We start from the raw sequence: 18,609 nt of genomic DNA on the forward strand, positions 1-18,609 counted from the left end.
ACCTTATAGAAGATGTCACAGTCAACTCTTCACATAAGCATCAAAAACCAGAATTTGGAACCTAACAGAAGGTGTAGGAGTTTGAAAAACAGACTTTCTGCATGTTTTGGGCACATAGTTTATTAACTATGAATATTTTTATTTGCAGTGGTTAACTTTTTCATTACATCCTAACTAATTGAGGATTTTTTTAATTGAAGTTTCTATATACTCCATTTATTCTACTGTTAACTGTTTTGCATGTCAATGGAAGCATTAATCTATAATCCAGTTTGTGACTACAGTATATTTCAGATAAGTATGAAAACCAGATACTACTCATAAAAATGTTACAGCTATGCTACAAAAAACTGTGGTTTCCCAGTATTTCTATTCCATTATTTAAAATCTTTTTTGTAATTTATTTGATGGGTCTTTTTATAGTATAGCTGATTATGCACCAGGATTTTTTTCCTACTGAAAACTGTTAAGTTTTTGAAATAACTGTGAAATCCATAGTAGTCTTGAATAGGCTTAAAAGGAAAGAGATGACATGCTGAAACAGGATTTAAATTTTTCTTCTGTTATTCCTACTTCCTAAAACAAAGCTTATGAACTTTCTTCCATAAATGTTTATGGTATCGTTTTGGGGACTGTGATATTATTCAGTCTTTTTGGAATTACTGTTACCTAAAATGCTTATAAACTGTACTCTGACATCCATGTACCGTAGTGTAACTAGTGGCTTGACCTCAAAATTTCCTTAAGCATCACTTTGGTTTGAAACTATTCACTGTTTTCATTCCAGACATAAGTATTTTAGAGAATTGTATGACATCAGATGGAGAAAGGACGGTTAAAAAAATCAAAGCAAACAAACAAAAAAATCCCAACCCAAAAACCTGCCCCACCACAAAACAAAAAAAAAAAACAAAACAACACCCAGGAATCTGAATACATAACCCGATTAATTTTTTGTAAGGTATGTTCCAAACTGTATTAATAGCTCTTATAGTCCATTAGTCATGGGAGCAAACTTCAGTGTGACAAAGCATGTTATACCAAATGCAAAGCAAGAGGGAAAAAAAAAATCTATATTTCAGTCTTTGTTTTTATTTTATATCTGCCATGGGTTATACAGAAAATAAATGTACTTAAATGTTATGCAAAATTATAAACTATTTGTTAATTTTCCCTTATTTCTTTTAGTGTATAGCTCTTTTGTCTAAGGTTGTTGACTAGTCTGGTAGTACAGAATATAGAGAAAAGCGAACTAAGGGTTACTGATCCCTGGGTAAAAAACTGTCTGGATGGCGGGGCCCAAAGAGTTGTGGTGAATGGAGTTAAATCCAGTTGGCGGCTGGTCACAAGTAGTGTTCCCCAGAGCTCAGTACTGGGGCCAGTTCTGTTTAAGATGTTTATCAATGACGTGGACGAGGGGACTGAGTGCACTCTCAGTAAGTTTGCAGATGACGCTAAGTTGTGCGGGAGTGTCAATCTGCTGGAGGGTAGGAAGGCTCTACAGATGGATCTGAACAGGCTGGATCAATGGGCCAAGGCCAATCGTATGAGGTTTAACAAAGCTAAGTGCTGGGTCCTGCACTTGGGTCACATCAACCCCATGCAACGCTATGGGCATGGGGAAGAGTGGCTGGAAAGCTGCCTGGCGGAAAAGGACCTGGGGGTGTTGGTTGACCGCTGGCTGAATATGAGCCAGCAGTGTGCCCAGGTGGCCAAGAAGGCCAACAGCATCCTGGCTTGTATCAGACATAGTGTGGCCGGCAGGACTAGGGAAGTGATTGTCCCCCTGTACTCGGCACTGGTGAGGCTGCACCTCAAGTCCTGTGTTCAGTTTTGGGCCACACACTATGGGAAAGATCAAAGAAAGGCAACAAAGCTGGTGAAGGTAATAGAGCACAAGTCTTATGAGGAATGGCTGAGGGAACTGGGGTTGTTTAGCCTGGAGAAAAGGAGGCTGAGGCAAGACCTTGTCCCTGTCTACAACTGCCTGAAAGGAGGTTGTAGCCAGGTGGGTGTTGGTCTCTTCTCCCAAGTAACAAGCGATAGGACAAGAAGAAATGGCCTCAAGTTGTGCCAGGGGAGGTTTAGATTGGATATGAGGAAAAAATTCTTCACTGAAAGGGCTCTCAGTCATTGGAACAGACTACCCAGGGAAGTGATTGAGTCACCATCCCTCGAGGTACTTAAAAGACGTCTAAATGTGGTGCTTAGGGACATGGTTTAGTGGTTGGACTTGGCAGTGCTAGGTTAACAGTTGGACTTGATGATCTTAAAGGTCTCTTCCAACCAGAATGATTCCATGGTTCTAAAAGTTTTCTGAGATTACAGTTTTGTTGTTTCAAGGACCAGCATCTTGGGAGAGCAGGAAATCAAATACTACAAGGAAGGAAGAGGGTTCTCCTTAGAGCGTATTTTTTAGGAAATTCTAAAATTTAAAACACAATCACTTTCTAAACACAAATATAAATGTAAAATTAGTAGAAAATTAAAGAATGGGTAAAAATGCAAGCAAAAGGAACAGAAGTGCTAACTAAATGCAATTTATAATACAATTGCACAAAATCAGATTTTAAAATAAGCTATTTTGGGCCTTCTGTAAATAATGAAGAAGTTGCTGGTGTAATACAGAAAATGACAAAAAGGGTTATGAAAATCTAATTTAAATTTGAGTCAATGTTAGGGAGCATCTGTTGTGAGCTTTACATATGTTTATATGTGTATTTCTGTAGCATTTTTGAATATATTAACTCACATTGTTTCGTGAGGAGATTACCACTATGTGACTTTAAGTTATATTTGAAGGACATTTTCTTTAATTTGTGGACAGGAAAGCTCATATTATGAGACAAGAAATGATTTTAAAAGAAAATAATAAAGTTATTTGCATATCTCTGTTCCCACAATCTTGTGCCTCTTTTTGTTACGTTTTCCTCTTCTGCTTTTAAATATCCACGGTTAAGGTTCTTAGAAACCAAATTAGATTCAACTCTTGACTTAGCGGTAGAATAATGAAAGTTAAAATCTTGTTTATAGAACATCATATCCATGATTCGGCCCAAGCTGATTTGACAGTACTTTGCCAGACCTTCCTCTCTGCAACTTTGAGCTTTTTGTGTCTGAATTATTTGCGTTGTCCTTGAAACCACTTACTTTAGAAAGATACTAGAATTCTTTAAAGCTTTTGAAAGATGGAATTTATTTAAAAGAGGGAAACAAATAGAAATAGTGTTGGAAAGTAACATTTCCCATAAGAGTTTTCCCCCATATTGAGGTCTAGAAGGTTGCCTTGCCTCCTTACTTGTAGTCCCGCACTTTCAGAATTCCTTATATTCGTGTCGTGGCATCTCATTATACCCATGAGCTAGTTTAGATCCTGATTTGACTACTCACTGTTGGCAATAACTGCAGAATCATGTGATGTGTCTGACTGTATCCAAGGTGTGTGTTTACCTACGGAGTTTTGCCCTGTGAGACATAATGAGATTTCTGTCATGTAATTCTTTATTCCTCTGCGGTGATTTTTCATCTCATAGTAAATCCCTGTAGTTGTGTTCTTCGTCCTCCCAGGCATAGACACAAGGGGTTAACAAGGTTCAAAAATCTAACATTTTCTAATGTGTTTATTTGAGGACATAAAAGTAGGGCATTTAATGCTTGTGTTTAATTATAATCTCACAGTAACATTCATAATTCTTTCAGGGGATATTATACATACGTGTGGAATACAATGAGTAGAATTTTCCTGAACTACATCAATTATTTAATATTGGCCAGAGGTTGTTAAATATGAAGGGAAAATGGCTTTTGATTAAAGCTACCTATGGATATCGCTCTGTATCCTATCCAGTCCAGTATTGTTCACTCAGCTTCCTCTTGAGAAACAATTTCAACTTTTTATAACAATAACTGATCTCTTGTCTAATATAGCAAATCTTTTAAGGGACATCTCTTGAAAGCTGACATGAAACTGATTATTTGCAGTTGCAAAAGGGTATTGAAATGAAAATATGAGTGAAATGACATTTCACTTAAAACTGTGCTGACTCTCAGTATAGAGAAAGAGGAATGTGAAATGAATGGAATAAAATTTGGCGTAGTTCAATATATAGAAGACCAAATCTGTTGTGATTAATTGCAAGAGGGCAATTTGTGAATGTTAACACCCTGGTCTAAGTTTGAAATAAATAGTTTTAATAATACCATTAATATCTTTTATTGTTGTTGTTTATTGTTACTATTATTTATGCTTTGATATTGCTATGGTAACCTAGAGGGTTCCTTTTCCCTCCTTTACAGAAGGTGAGGAGACTGGAGTGATGGATAGCCTGTTGGAGGCCTTGCAATCAGGTGCAGCTTTTCGAGACCGAAGGAAAAGGATACCAAGGTCTAAAGGTGAATATTCTGGTTTAGTTTTATTTTCCAGAGAAAGTTAAAAGCATTATGGGTCCGGTCTAGAACTTAAACACTATTGGGTTTAATTCTTTCTTGCAATGACAACTTTCAGGGATGTTCAGGCTGTTTTACTGATGTCAGAAGCACTCTGGAGATTAATCTACTGAATTTAGCATAGTCTGATTATTATGACAAGACTCTTTGATACAGCCACATATCCTTTAACTTTTTAGAGTTTATAGTTGAATGGGCGAAGTAAAAGTCATCTTGCCCCATAAGTCAGTCAAATTATTTCACTGGTATATAACCGTCACTTTACTCCTAGAAATATCTAACTTCTAAATAATTATTCTTAGTAATGTCACAGTACTCCAATAACTTTCAAAGATGTGGTTTATTGCCATTGTCTCTTTGTTTTTGCAGACATACCACAAAATCTCAGTCCAGCCACACAGCGGCCTGTGCTGAAAGCTTGTAACCATGGTAATGAACCATATTCATGAATTGCATGCTCTTCTTAACTTAGCTTGAATAGTTGATCTGTGCTTTCAAAAGACTGCTGTGATTTTTTCAGTTTTCTACATTATGGAATACTAAAACTGTATGGGAACCTGCTATTTAAGAATCACCTGAATATTACATCTTGAAACTACTTATTGATTACTTTGCAAAGCTTTTCTTTCTTGTGTGGTTTTTCTATTTATTTAAAGTTTGGTTATGTTTTTAAAAGTAGTCCTTTTATAATCCTTAAGAACAATTATGCAAGGATTTTTAGTGGATTCTGGAACTATAATAGAAAGCAGAGATTGCAGAACATTTTAAATGTTCCTAAGTGTTTATGATACCAAATCAGAGAACATTTTGTGCTCATTCTGTTTTTCTTTGTCTTGTTTTTTTTTGATACTATAGCTGGAAAGGTTTAAGCTATCACTTACCAGTATAATTCAAAAGCAGTGATGTATCAGCAAAGTAATAGTAAGTTAATCAGTTAGTTCATGGCAAAATAGTTCTCCAAATTTTGAGTATGAGTCTTATGTTTGTTCATTAACATGAACTATCCTGAACTATCTCACTGTAATCGGTAGGACTTGCTCATATGTGAAAAGTTACAGTGAGGGCGTGGGTGCTTAATTGCTCTGTTTGTGTTAGACAATCCACAGAATATTATTATATTAGCTGTATTTTAATTAAGCTTGAGAAGTTCAGAGTTACTGGTTTCAGTGGCTCATAACTAGTCGTCTCAGGTAAAAGTTTATATATGTAATACCCCCGTGAAAGAAATATTTTTATTGAAACTTAAAGAAGAAAAAAAAAATCTCCTTTCTTAGGTTTTTAAGCAGAATGCATTATCCTTTGATATTTAAATGAACTGCGGAGTTTATAAAGCAGATGCCGTCAAATTGATGATATTAATTATAGCTCATGTTTATTTCTGAAGTGTCTACAGCAAAAAAAAGTATATAGAATTCGGCATTATTAAACACAAAATTAAAGAAAATAGATCTGGAAGGACAGTTTAAAGATAATTAATTCACTTATAGGAATTGACTCAAAGAAGACTCAAGTATATTTGACAGATGCTTGTCTAGCACAAAACATACTGATATTTGAATAATGGCTACAGAGCACATCTGAATTTATCCTATGTGTTTCTGCTTGTAAGAACAATTATGTTGAATGTTGCTTCTTTTCAACCCATTCTGTCTAGCTAGCTAGTTGTCTGTGGACAGACAGTTGAGTTTCCAGTTTTCAAACTAACTGCATTTGGACAAACATTAGGGCCATGTTTTGTATTTCAGGTTAAAAACAAAACACCAATACCAATAAAAAAAAAACCAACCCAAGATTTTAATTCTGCAAAATCTTAGTCTAACCCGGGGACAGATTTGTACATCAGATGGATATAATTTGGTACTGACGTTTGAAGTTCAGACATTTGATTTGGAGAGAAGAGTAAAAATAAACTCTTGGATTTTTTGTTATTTTTATCAAAGTCAGTTTTTCCGTAGAGCATTTTGAGACAATCTGACTCTAAGACATTTTAAAATTAATTCAGCTTTTCTTTCACCTGTCTTGTTAGCTCAGGAACAGGATAATACATCTCTGAGCTTTCTTTTAAGGAATTTATTAGTATGTTTTTCATTTGTTGACACTTGTCACTATATCTACATGTTACATCTTCCTATCTTGACCCAACAGAGCACTAAACTTGGTGTAGATTATGGTGAGTTCACTTATCAAAGCCTTTTGGCTTTTTGATAGAAATATATGGTCATTGATTGCTCCAAGTTCAGCTTTGTGGAAAATTGCTTTTGGGTTTTGGGTTTGGTTTTTTTGCTATTCAAAGTCTGTGTAGGTAAGTTGAGAATTTGCTTTTAATAATTTATTTTGTTATTGGGAAATCAGAAATTACTTAGGTTCCATTCTGTCTAAAATTAATGCTAGACACTGAATATCAAAGTTTATTTTTAAATAATAATAACCTCACTGAAGTTAACAATGTGGCCAGTCAAAGCAAGAATTATAAAGTTTCCTTAATTTTCTGTTTCTAAGATCAACAATGTATGATGTCAGGGTTTTTCAGTATTATCCTCTGTATCATTTTTTTCTTGCACTTTATATCTAATATAGATACATATGCAATAACCTATTCTTTCGATGTATATGTGTATATTAAGTGATGAATACTGTATATAATGGTTTATTACATATACACTGTATAAACAAGAAGTCTGTGATTTCAGCCCACTTCAGAAAGATTAGGATATGTCATTAGACAAAAGTATTGGCTTGGTCTTTGATTTGCTGTTTTTCCCAACCTAAAATTTCAAATGGATGCTAAATTTTGTATCATGGCAAAAAAGCCACTGGCTTACTCTAAGCTTAAAATATGCGGAGATTCATAAAAGTCATCAAGCAGCAATTCAAGCACTTTCCTTGTTTGCTTCTGTCCTGGTTTTGGCTGTATGGGTTAACTGGTAACTGCTTATTCTGCTGAGACTAACAGATTCACTTATAGTAGATATACTTGATTAATACGTGCTGCAGATTCATACCTAGGATGAACTTCCTTGACTCACCATGCAGTCAAAAAGAATTACAAGCCATGACATGAAATGTCTGCCCTCTGAATCACTCAGAGTGTAGCAATCTCTGTTGGGCAGATGCCATCAAGTTCTAGCTAGTCTCTTCTGCTTCAAAACAAAACAAAACCAAGAAAATGAATAAAAACTGGTTTAGTCTTTATGATTAAAGATATTTCTCTAAAAAATTGGAATACAAATCAGACCCAAGCATAGATGGGAACTAGAGAGTGGTTCCGTGTCTCACAGGGGATCGCCAGGGAGAGAAATACAGCCAGAATGCACACTTCCTCCATAGCCATGGTATAAATGGAAGCAGGAAGGAAATCTCTCTAAACATTGCCAGTGTCATCTTCAGTATGATACTGCTCAAGGTACTCACCTATCACTTGCTTGTGAGGCTGAGCCAAGCCTTATAAAACAAAGTAATACAGAGGAGCATGCCAACGCTACTTAGCTCCAGAACTGAGAACTGATATTGTTTCCTTTTAACTAAATGGACTGCTTAAGAAAACAATGAAGAAATAGTAAATTTAGTGGAATCCTAACCATTAGTTGGCCATTTTTCCCTTCATGATCTGTTGAGCTTCCCAGAAAGCTCTGGTAGTGTTCGGCTGGTATTTCTGATAAAAAAGGAGTACTGGTTCTCATGCTAGATCTCAGCGTAGCCTCTTGGGTGTGTTATTTTATTTTCAGTCCTACTGCACTCTTTTATTGAACAGATTGCCTCTTTCTAACATGGTATGTGGGTTTTGTCAAGTTTAAATCTACTCTGTTTCTGTGAACAGAATTATCAATCGTATTTTTTCTGCTTGTGACAAGGCCCATCAAGTCAGATAATTTCTTGCTGAGGAAAAGCCCTGCTGCATAAGTAATAGAAATAATATACATTTGGAATTGCTAGATCTTGGAAGTGTTCTAACACCTTAAGAATACAAATCATTTTCACTAGATTTTTGTTGACGTAGATATGATTGGTATATTTGTTTCCTTCGCTTTCATTCATGGTGGTTTGTATTTTTAAATTAAACAACTGAATTACATGTATGTTCAAAACTACCTGTTGATGTTACAGTTTGCTTTAACTGCAAAGAGCCATAAACCGCAGTAAATATTGTGGTATATGGTTTTGCTGTAATTCCCATTCAGAGCACTGTATGACACAAGTAGAGTATTAGTATAGTTTTAGTGATGTACTTCGGTAAGGTTTTGATTCAGTAGCATCTGGCAGGGGAGCTTTTTTATTTTATTTAGGGAGCAGAAGAAAGCACTTAATTTTCAATGATCAGGATTTTGCACATTAGAAGATCATTTCAAGCAGCTAATAGCTATGGCTGATCTGAATTTATCAGTTATTTACAACAACAGTCAAGGCATATGTGCAGCTTGCACATTTATTTCAAGCTAGTTAAGTTCAAATACACATGGCAGCATATCCAAGGCAGCACAGAGCCCACAGCAGCACAGAAAGCTGCATTATTCACTAAGTTTTCGTCAGGCTTTGCAGCCTGCATCAAGTTCTCTGCTGCTATGGCTATGCATTGATTTACAGTAACATTAGACAAGGTAATGTTATCTGAAATGCATGAATATGAATTTGAGATGCAGCTTTGATTGCATGCATATATACCTCAAATGCAGCAGAAAGTGTTTTTCTTTACAAGTAGATGGGATTCAAAATGCTGAGTAAAGAAAAGCTGTAATAAAATGGAAGCAAAAAAATACAGATTGCGTTCTGTGACTGCAAAGGTTGAAAGAAATCTTTCTGTTGCAATTAGTAATTGGGTTGTGGACTATACTTCCAAAGGTAACGATGAGGTCTTGTTTCTGTATTCAAATCAAACTTCCATGGTAAGAGATAATCGTAATTACTATGGCTGTTTGTTCAGTAAATCTATAAACAATAGAATAATTTTCATGCCACATTTAGTCAGAAGCATTTTGAACACCTCTGTTAAATACAATCCTTGTCAAGCAACATCATTCTGGTCCCAATTAAGCAGAAGAAACCCCTTTTTTCACGTTCGCTGGGTTTTTTCATCTCTTATTTGTAATAGAACTGTCATCTGAGGTTCATATTAGTGTCTCTGCTACCTTATTTTTGACAATCATAGCTGACAATGAGCTCAGGCTCATCTTAATTCTTGAAACTGACAGTGCAACCACTTAGAGGTCACTATTTTATTTCATCATTGCTGTATATGACAGCAAACTATGATTGACAGGTCAGCCTAATTTTTCCTTATTTTTTTCTTAAGTCTGGATATGTTGCTGTCTTTTCCACAACTGTATGTAGTGAACATTAGAAAGTACCTAACATTGGAGAAACAATGAAACCTGTGAAGATAAATTTTTACCCAGCACATGTTAGTAGTAAAGATGCATTCTTGAGCACTCCCAGTTCTTCATGGTAGATACTGTTTTGAAGGCACTGTGCATGTCAGCCTATTCTTCTTTCTGTATGTGATATAAAACCATCAGTGTTTGTACCTCCGACGGAGAAAATTTTTCTAAGGCTTTGTGAAGTTTTACTCAATAGACAGATTTCCTCAGCAGAAGACTTGGAGTATCTGTAGGCACTGTTATGAAATGAAATAATTTAATAGGATTTCTATTAAAAAAACCAAAACGTAGTTCTCAGTTGTTCCCATTTTAAGACCAAAGCTTGACTTCGATATTGACTTCATAGGTCAAGTAAAATTGCTGCTTATTCTAACAGAAATAATTCCCCTGAAACCATCTGCACTGTTTATAATAAAGATTTTTTTTTCCTAGAGCAGACAGCAGAGTTCAAAGTAACTGTGACCATAAGACTCAATTTTGCATGTGTGGGGAAAAAAATATCCAGACAAGGAAAGTGAATTTACTCATTTTTATTTGTTTGTTTAGAACTATTTCTGCATTGCCATGGTTGCCTGCACATAGAGGCTCTCACTGAGATGGCTCTGAAGAATTTACATTCCGAAATACCTAAGAATAAGGTTAATTTTGAGTTTTTAGGATCTTTTTCTAGTGATCTTCCTCTCTTGTAATTTAAAGTTGGAGTGGAGAAAGTATTCAGGTCAGAAGGGATGACAGCCAGCAAGAAGAGTTTTGGATGAAAAATGACAAAGTTTGATTTATTTCTTGTTTTCAGAGCCTTTCCAGCAAAGTTAATAAAATCAACCTTTATAATAAAGACTGACATAGAGAGGTATAAAACACTTGCTTATTTGTTTATTTATTTTTAAACACCAAATGCTGCAAAAAGCTCTGTTAGGAATGGAAAAAGGTGCTTCAAATTTGTAGTAAATACATATTAGTACTGTGAAAATACTGGTATAGAAAGAAAAAAAAATCTTGTTAACTTGCCCTTAGTATAAGACAAACACACACTGCCAACTTAAGCACTACCTGTATTTAGAAAAGGCGATGAGGATTTTTAATCGTACAAAAAAAATCTGTGTCTGTTTTATTATTCCTCTTTAAAGTCTTGTGAGATTTCCTTTATCAACTCTTATGACTAAGGTGACACACATATCCTACCATTCCGTGTCTTATGATAAGGAATTATATATGAACATAATATAGACAAGAAAAAGAACCAAAGCTTTTTAAGAGTAAAAATTTTAGGTGCCACCTTGAGACAAGGTGGACCTTATAATGGAGCTTATTCTCCAGAGGATTCATGACTTCATTCCTAAAGTGAGACCCTTTGAAGATGTCAAATTAGGCACTCAGAAGAGCTGATTGCTTTTGTAAATACCTTGCCAGTGTTCATTGGTACTAGTTGAATAAGACCGCTTCTCTCAAGGGAGGCAAGGACATTTTCTGCAAGATAAGAACTGTGGCAAAGAGGTGACATTTGAAAGCAGTGACACTGTATACTCCGTAATTGCACATACAGTAAATGTCAGCTTCATAATCGTCTAGCTAGGTAACCAGATTTCCAAAAGCTACGGCAGGCAAGTTATATATTCAAAGCAGTCTTCTGAATATGCATCAGTGGACAATCTCAAATCTGCAAAGGGAGCTGTAAATTACCAACAATTTACCCACATTTGTCTTTCCATTGTTTAGTCACGCAGAACTTCCGATTTGAAGACAATTACTGAGTTGATCTGTATAGCAAAGAGGTTCTGTCACTTCCCAGAGTACTTTTTAAGTTTCTTCCATATTTGTTAAACAAGAGTTTGGGTATAAATTTACCAGACTCTTTCACTTCTGTTTTCTGAATGTTAAGAACAAGTAGTATCTAAAATCCTGCCTCTTTCTTCAAAGGCTTTAAGAACTCTGATCCAAATAGAATAAATGATGTATCTGTCAACGAAACAACAGCCATAATGCTCTTTATATTGTTAGAGGGGTTATCTTTCTTTTTTTTTTTTTTTTTTTTAAAAAGATGAAATATTGGGTAGGGAAATTTCATCAGCTGGACATTAGAAATTAGTTTTCTCTGGTTAAAAGACTCCACTGGGGACAAAAATCTGAGATGGAAGCAAACAGTGTGTCAGCCTTGACCTGAGTCTGTTTTGTGACTCAAGCAATGTCTGGTTAATGCAACAATGTTTAGTCAGTAATTCAAAAGATGTGGAGAAAGCACAAAACATTACTCATGAAATTATTTAAATACAGTTCTTAATTCATCTTTCTTTGCCATGTAAGTGAATGCATTCCTTTACTGTTGTGGGGTTTTTTTCCTCCTTTGGAGAAGTTAGTTTCATTTTTTTCTTAAGTGGTTGTTGCAACAGAGCAAAAATGTACGTTGTAAAGGAAATACTGGAGTTATGTTTCTGCCTGATTTTTTTTCATTATAAGCTACTGCTCTGCAAAGGTACAAATAAAGGACATTAAATAGATGCAGGGAAAGCAAGGGTATCCTTCAGCTTCTTCCCTTTGTTGGGGTAAGAACACTTGGAAGCTTCACTTTCAAGTTTTGGAACACTCTAAAGGGAAACTGGCATTTAAGTTGAACCAGAACTGGTGGCTGTGTCTGCAAGTTGCTTGATAAATGCAGTATCATCTTTGTTTCATTTCAAAAATAGATGAGTCTTGTGTATTTCCATCATACGTGCCTAAGGCAAAATCTACATCAATCATGCAGCAAAATAATCAGAAGCCTCAAGAGACTTTTTCTTGGTGGCTCAGACTTAGAGATCATGAGTGGTAGAGGAAGGAAATAAAGGGGGCAAATACAGCTTTCGCATGAATGGCAGAAGGAAAGACGATAGCCCGACTTACACTGAATGATCTGGCGTAGTGTGAGGTCGTTGGACTGTAATTCCTCTCTTCCTGTGTTGATGTAGCTTACAAATCCAAGACGAGAAGCTACAGTTTTAAGTAATTTCAGGAAAGTATATTTGGCTTCTGGAGGATATCGGGCTAATAAAGAATCCATTCACTTTCAGCATACACTGTAAAATAGTTTCAGTCTTGTTCTTGGCATAATAAAGTTTTTCTAAAAAAAACTCCAAACTTTTTAAAGCAAGATCATTTTAACCAAACAGAAAAATTATTTGAAGTCCATGCAATTTCCTAGCAGATTTTACTTCCTCAAGATTTGCAAAAACCAGGATTGCTCATATATACTCTTTTTTTCTTTGAAAGACTAAAGCAATGCCTTGTTAGTAGGCATGCTCTTTCTGTTACAATATTTTGTCTTGATATCTTAAAAAGAAGACTTTTTTGTAATGGTGAAGTTTTTTATTCTATTGGGGGAAGAGTTTTTCTCATGCTTTATTGTCTCATGATATTTATCTAGTTCCATATAACTGAATCAAAGAAAAACTGTCATCTGACCCTTCAAGTTTGACTGTATTTGCCTTTGATTTTCAAAAAATCTAAAAACTGAGGTTTAGAAAACTCAAAGTGAATTTATTGTACATTGTATTTAAACTTGCAGTCCTTGATTTTCTCTTTCCTTCTGGCATAGCAAAATGATAAAATAAGAAATTGGAAAGATAACATCAAGAATACTTGGTGTCATAAACAGGGAAATGGAATGAAATCGCAGCAGATTTTCAGCATGTCAAATAATTATTCCAGAGTTTTTCCTTTTTATCTGTTTTCTTAGGCTTTAAGTCTGTTTCTTTGTATTTGAAAAGAGATGAGTGTGTATGGTAGGTTACAGTACAGTGCACACACAGATAATTGAATTAGCTCTGGACAGACTACTTTGTCTACTTGAAGCAGGACAGCTTTTAGGCCAGGAACAAATTTAAGTATCACAATCCAGTTTTGGGGTTTCAAAACAAATTTGGGTATCTCTGTACAGCACCTAATCGAGCTGTGCAGAGGCAGTGTCAGGAGCTCTGTCCAAAAAATTTGAAAGCCTTAAACTGCAGGAAAGTAGAATGCACTGCCATAATGAACAATCTTTCATAGGTTTCTCTTCTAAAATCTGAATTGCTAATTTAATAGGGTATATATTTTTATATCCAGAATAAATTTGTCACTTGGGTTCTTCCTTGCCATTTGGGAACCTATACCAGGCAAGAAACATAGCTTTTTCTGGTAGTAGCTTATAATTTTTATAATTTTTTTTAATAATTTCTTCATAAACAGAAAGAAGAAAAACATTTTAAATAATCTGAAAACAAGATATGCCCCCCATTTTGCTCGATTTAGTGACAGTTTATTTTATTTAAAATATGAGATGAATTTCTACTTCATCAAAAAGTTGTAATAGTGGGAAATGGAGAAGATTGTATTAATATTACAGATATTTATCGCATGGAATGGAATGAAATCACCACTGCTTCGGTATAAACATCTTGGATAAAAGAGCTTAATCGAACCACAGGTAAACTATTTGTTGGCAAATGCCTGGCTAATGCAACACAAGTTGATAGGCTGGTATTTTCATGGTTAGAGCCTCCAGGTCATGGTATGCATTTTACTTCAGTCACTGGATTTTTGTGGCAGGAATCTTAATCAGCCTTCCCCATTCAATATGAATATTTGAATCACTAGGCTCGGTAATGTTTGTTATTTATAGTGGAAGTCTGTGAGCAGAGGGGCTAATGAACAGAAGGGCACTTTCCAGGGATGTGGAAAACATGGTTTAAATCCTCTCCCTGATGGAACAATGGAATCTGGGTGAACCAGGGTTAAACACAGCTGAGTGAGGGTTTTCGTTACCCAGGTTGAATTTGGCACCTAAATTTTACTGCTGTTTCAGTTTGGTAACTGAATTTATTAACAGCAGCAGAAATGAGGATCAGAATTGTGTACCTTAACTGAGAGGCAGCAGTTTGAGGTACTACAGATGTGTTTGCCAGAGAAGTAAGTCTTCAAGGTGCAGAGTGATGGGCTACATTGATCTTCCATTTGTTTTCTCTAGCCTCTGGAGAAGGGATCAGAATATACTCTATTAATAGAGATAGTATCCAAACTTCTGTGTAATAGAATGAAACATCTTACAAAAATGGTCTCCTACATAAAGGCTTCTATTGTTTTTATAGCTTTGTATAAGGTTGGAGTTTTGTTTGGTTTTTACTGTAGTCATAATTACATTTGGTGATTTATTTTTTTTATGTTTCCTTAGTTTCAAATATAGAGATTCCTCCCTGAATACTTTAGTTCCTCGCCAAAATTGCTTTCTCTGTCTCTTGAGAAATTTATCTGAGGACCTATTCTTATTTCAATGGGTCCATTTTTTTGCTGTCATTACCAGAGAAGGGAGACTTAATATACTTTTTCTTCCTACGTTCTAAAATATAAATATTTTCTTTGATCCATCTTTTCCATGAGAAAGTAAACTTTATTATGTCTAATCTTCCGCTCCACCATCATTAGCTCAAGTACTGGGTGAGTCGATCTAATGATTCCAAACCTGCTGATAACCCATATGAACACGATGCCAAATTAAGCCGATGGAGGAGCTTGGGGAGAACTCTGTTAAATTTTGGTCAGTGTTTAAAAAATGAAATGAGATTAAATGAGAACTACATCAAAAGAAATGCTAGAAGCTGGTAGAGTACCCTATCCTTTCCACTGGTCCTAAACCATTCTGGGAGGAGCGGGGGGTGGTTTGGTTTTTTTCCCAGTTCACATTGTTTGATTCTTAAGCCGAGATCCACCGGGTCTGCTTTACAGATGTACCAAACATCTACAAGTGCAATGAAAACAGTAGGATCAAAGCACTATACACGTGAAGTGTTTTATAATGTTAATTACTCTGAGATATCAGGTATTAAGCATTTTTAACTAATCTCCCAAAATTAATGTATGTCTTTAATCTCTTGAAGAGATAAAATACCTCATAAATACAGATACACAATTTAGGGAGTTTAGGCTCCTTGTACTAGCTAGAGAGAGGGACAATACCCGTCCTGCACAGGAAATAGCTTATATAAATTGTTAATAGTCAATGAGTTCAGGCCTCTAATTTAAAGTGCTTGAAGCCGAGAGACATGAAGAGGTTTCTCCATGTTTTAATTCTCTATCTATAATAAAGTTAATAAAATATGGCACAGCACAGTCAATACTGAAGATAAAACAATAGCTTGAATAGCTGCTCTTTAAGTTAGTATATTCTGTCCTAGGCAATTAATGGTACAAGTTCTTGGGGGGGGGCGGAACCTAATTCTCTTGCAGTGCATATATATAACCATTTGCATTACATTTTGCCAGCTAACTTTCTTGTGCTTCCAAATTCTAGTACTTTGATATTCAGCTCTTTCCTTTTACTCTAGAGTGTGTTTGTGTAATTTATATTATACTGCTAGCTGCAATGATAATATTTTTAAGTGTACCAATGTTTCATTAGACTAGCTGGATTAAAAGTAAATGAATCAGTACCGTGGCTTTAAGTTATGTAGCCTTCCTGGTATGCAAGTTCATAACTTCAGCATAAAAATGAATCAGGATTGATGCGCGAGTAGTTGCAAACTCCATTCTGGCTATTCAGCATGGCATAAAAAGTACTTTGCTATCAGGTAATCCCTAGTTTTATAATTGTACTGTAGATGGTAGTCTTCCCCTTTCCCTAAGAAATATAAAATCCTTTTAATTCTGTGTGATCCATCATCAGGCAACTACTCAAAAAAGTAACGTTCTTAAATGCTCTCAAATGTCCAGTAGCAAAAATAAATGAAGGGCAGAGTGCATTAAGGGATTTCCAGTTGTGTCTCGCAGGGCAGAGAAAACTGCTGTGAGAGAGCTCTTGGGATAGCTCCTACTCTTGCTGCCTTTAGCAATAGCTTCCTGACTAATCAGTCTCCAGGCTTACCCCAGCGCTTTACGTCTGCTCTTTCTCTGTTGCCAGCCGCTGACTGAAAACAGGACACAGCCAATTACTCTCCGCTGAGTTTACCCAGCCTCTGTTTATCCACCTAACAGCAGTTGCTCTGAGATCATTTTATTGAAAACTTGTGATGTAGTGAGATCTCCTATTATAACCTGTCGGGTTTGTTTCAGTGGGGTCAAAAGTATATGAATCTTATGGTCTAAGATCAAATATTATATTATTTGGAATAGTTGCTTTCTGTGGGATTGAGAACAAAGCATGCTGAAATGGAATTATTTTCTTCTTTTTCCACATTTCAATGATAGTCAATTAATAATGAAGACAAACATTTTTTTTAAAAGTTAAAAAATAAACTGTTAATGACTGTGTCTTTGTTTGAGGATACTACTACCTATATCCTCATTTCTTAGTTTGGGGTCTGATCTTCCTTCATGGATCTTTTTTCTTCCTTTTTAGTTATTTGTGAAGCTGTATGAGTGATACCTAATGATAGTTTTTTCTTGTTCCCAACTACATCTTGTCACTTCCTTATTCTAAGCCCATCTTTCTTACTCATCTATCAGTGCTGTAGTACATTGGAACATTCAACAGTACCACTTAACTGCAGTATATAAAACATTTTACTCCTACTTCAGTCTGTAACTGCAGATTTAGTCTAATAAAAAGGGCATTTTTGACCTGTACCAATAAACTATAAAATGCGCTGTGGCCTAAATGAGAATATTACTTATTATAGAAATCTTCTACACTGACATTAGTCATAAAGCTTTGGTGAAATTGTGCATGTTGAAGGAACTAAGCAACCAGAAAGCCTGCAAAGGTATCTCCAGCTAATCTTTTCTGGGAAAGCTATAGTAACACAAAATATAGTATACTTTTGATTGTTGTTTTTCCAATAACTGAAAGTACAAAGGGATGCATTAAAAAATTATGGTTTAGCTTGCTTAAGAGAAAGCTAAATGAGAGACAGCTCTGCAATAATTTAATGTACTATCCAGACTTTGTAAAATATTTTTAAATTAAGTAGCCATACAGTTTACATCCTGTTAAAGATCCGGGGGAAAGGTGGCATGGTGGGGTTCAAACATCCTACACTCAGCTCTCCCATCCAAAACTGTGCGTCACTCAGAATCTGGATTTGCTCAAAAATTGCTATAAGATGCACTTTAAGAACTGCTAGGTCTGGTATTGCACCATACAATGCAACAAGGTTTTCTTCATCTGTGCTTCTACAATGCTAGTACATTGAGTAGTTGCAGGGTATTTTCTCTTATACTCAGTACTTCTCTGCTTTTAAAAAGAAACAGGAATTACTTTGTATTTTTAGTTTGCAAATCTTTATTCCCTTAGCCTGCATTGACATAGTGAAAGTTATTTAAATGTTTGCAATAAGTAATACATTTCTGCAAGTGATAAGAAAACTTATTTGGTCAAGAACACTTTTTAACAAGAATACTAACTGCATTTTATATGGAAATAAAGTTTGACTAAAATTAATCTTCCAAGGTCTAGTTTTGTCAAAGCTAAACTGAACAAGTTAGAGAGAACAATAGGAAAATATGAGAAATCGGAAAGCTCTTTTTAAGCTGCCAATGTGTGTGTTAGTACAGGGCACACTCCAGTGCCTTATGCTCTTGCTTCAGTTGCAGATTTCAGCCTTAATTTTATTTTGGTTATTAATGCAGAACTTTCTTTACATCAAATTGTCCACCTTCAAAAACCACATTGAGTGCAGTAAAATTTTATAATCTGTTAGTTTTCTTGGAATATGATGAGCACGCTAGTGGAGAAGTCCACTTCAAGGTGCTTTATATTCAGAAAACACTGCAGCATTGCTGCCCTAAACAAGATTTTCAGATTTTGGAGCTAATGGTATTCTTGATACACTTGCATGAGGTATACTGG

General features: G+C 35.5%; 1 protein-coding gene across 2 annotated transcripts in view; it reads left to right on the top strand.

Annotated features, from left to right (window-relative positions):
- DIAPH3 (diaphanous related formin 3) overlaps positions 1 to 18,609 on the top strand; it is a 256,877-nt gene that overhangs the window by 186,900 nt on the left and 51,368 nt on the right. For both annotated transcript variants that reach the window (XM_054812840.1, XM_054812841.1), the window contains 2 exons: positions 4,297 to 4,392; positions 4,816 to 4,875. In XM_054812840.1, coding sequence (XP_054668815.1) covers positions 4,297 to 4,392; positions 4,816 to 4,875 — 156 coding nt within the window. The remainder of the gene's footprint in view (positions 1 to 4,296; positions 4,393 to 4,815; positions 4,876 to 18,609) is intronic.

The sequence above is a fragment of the Grus americana genome, chromosome 1 (assembly GCF_028858705.1).
Source record: "Grus americana isolate bGruAme1 chromosome 1, bGruAme1.mat, whole genome shotgun sequence".
NCBI classification, from domain to species: Eukaryota; Metazoa; Chordata; class Aves; order Gruiformes; family Gruidae; genus Grus; species Grus americana.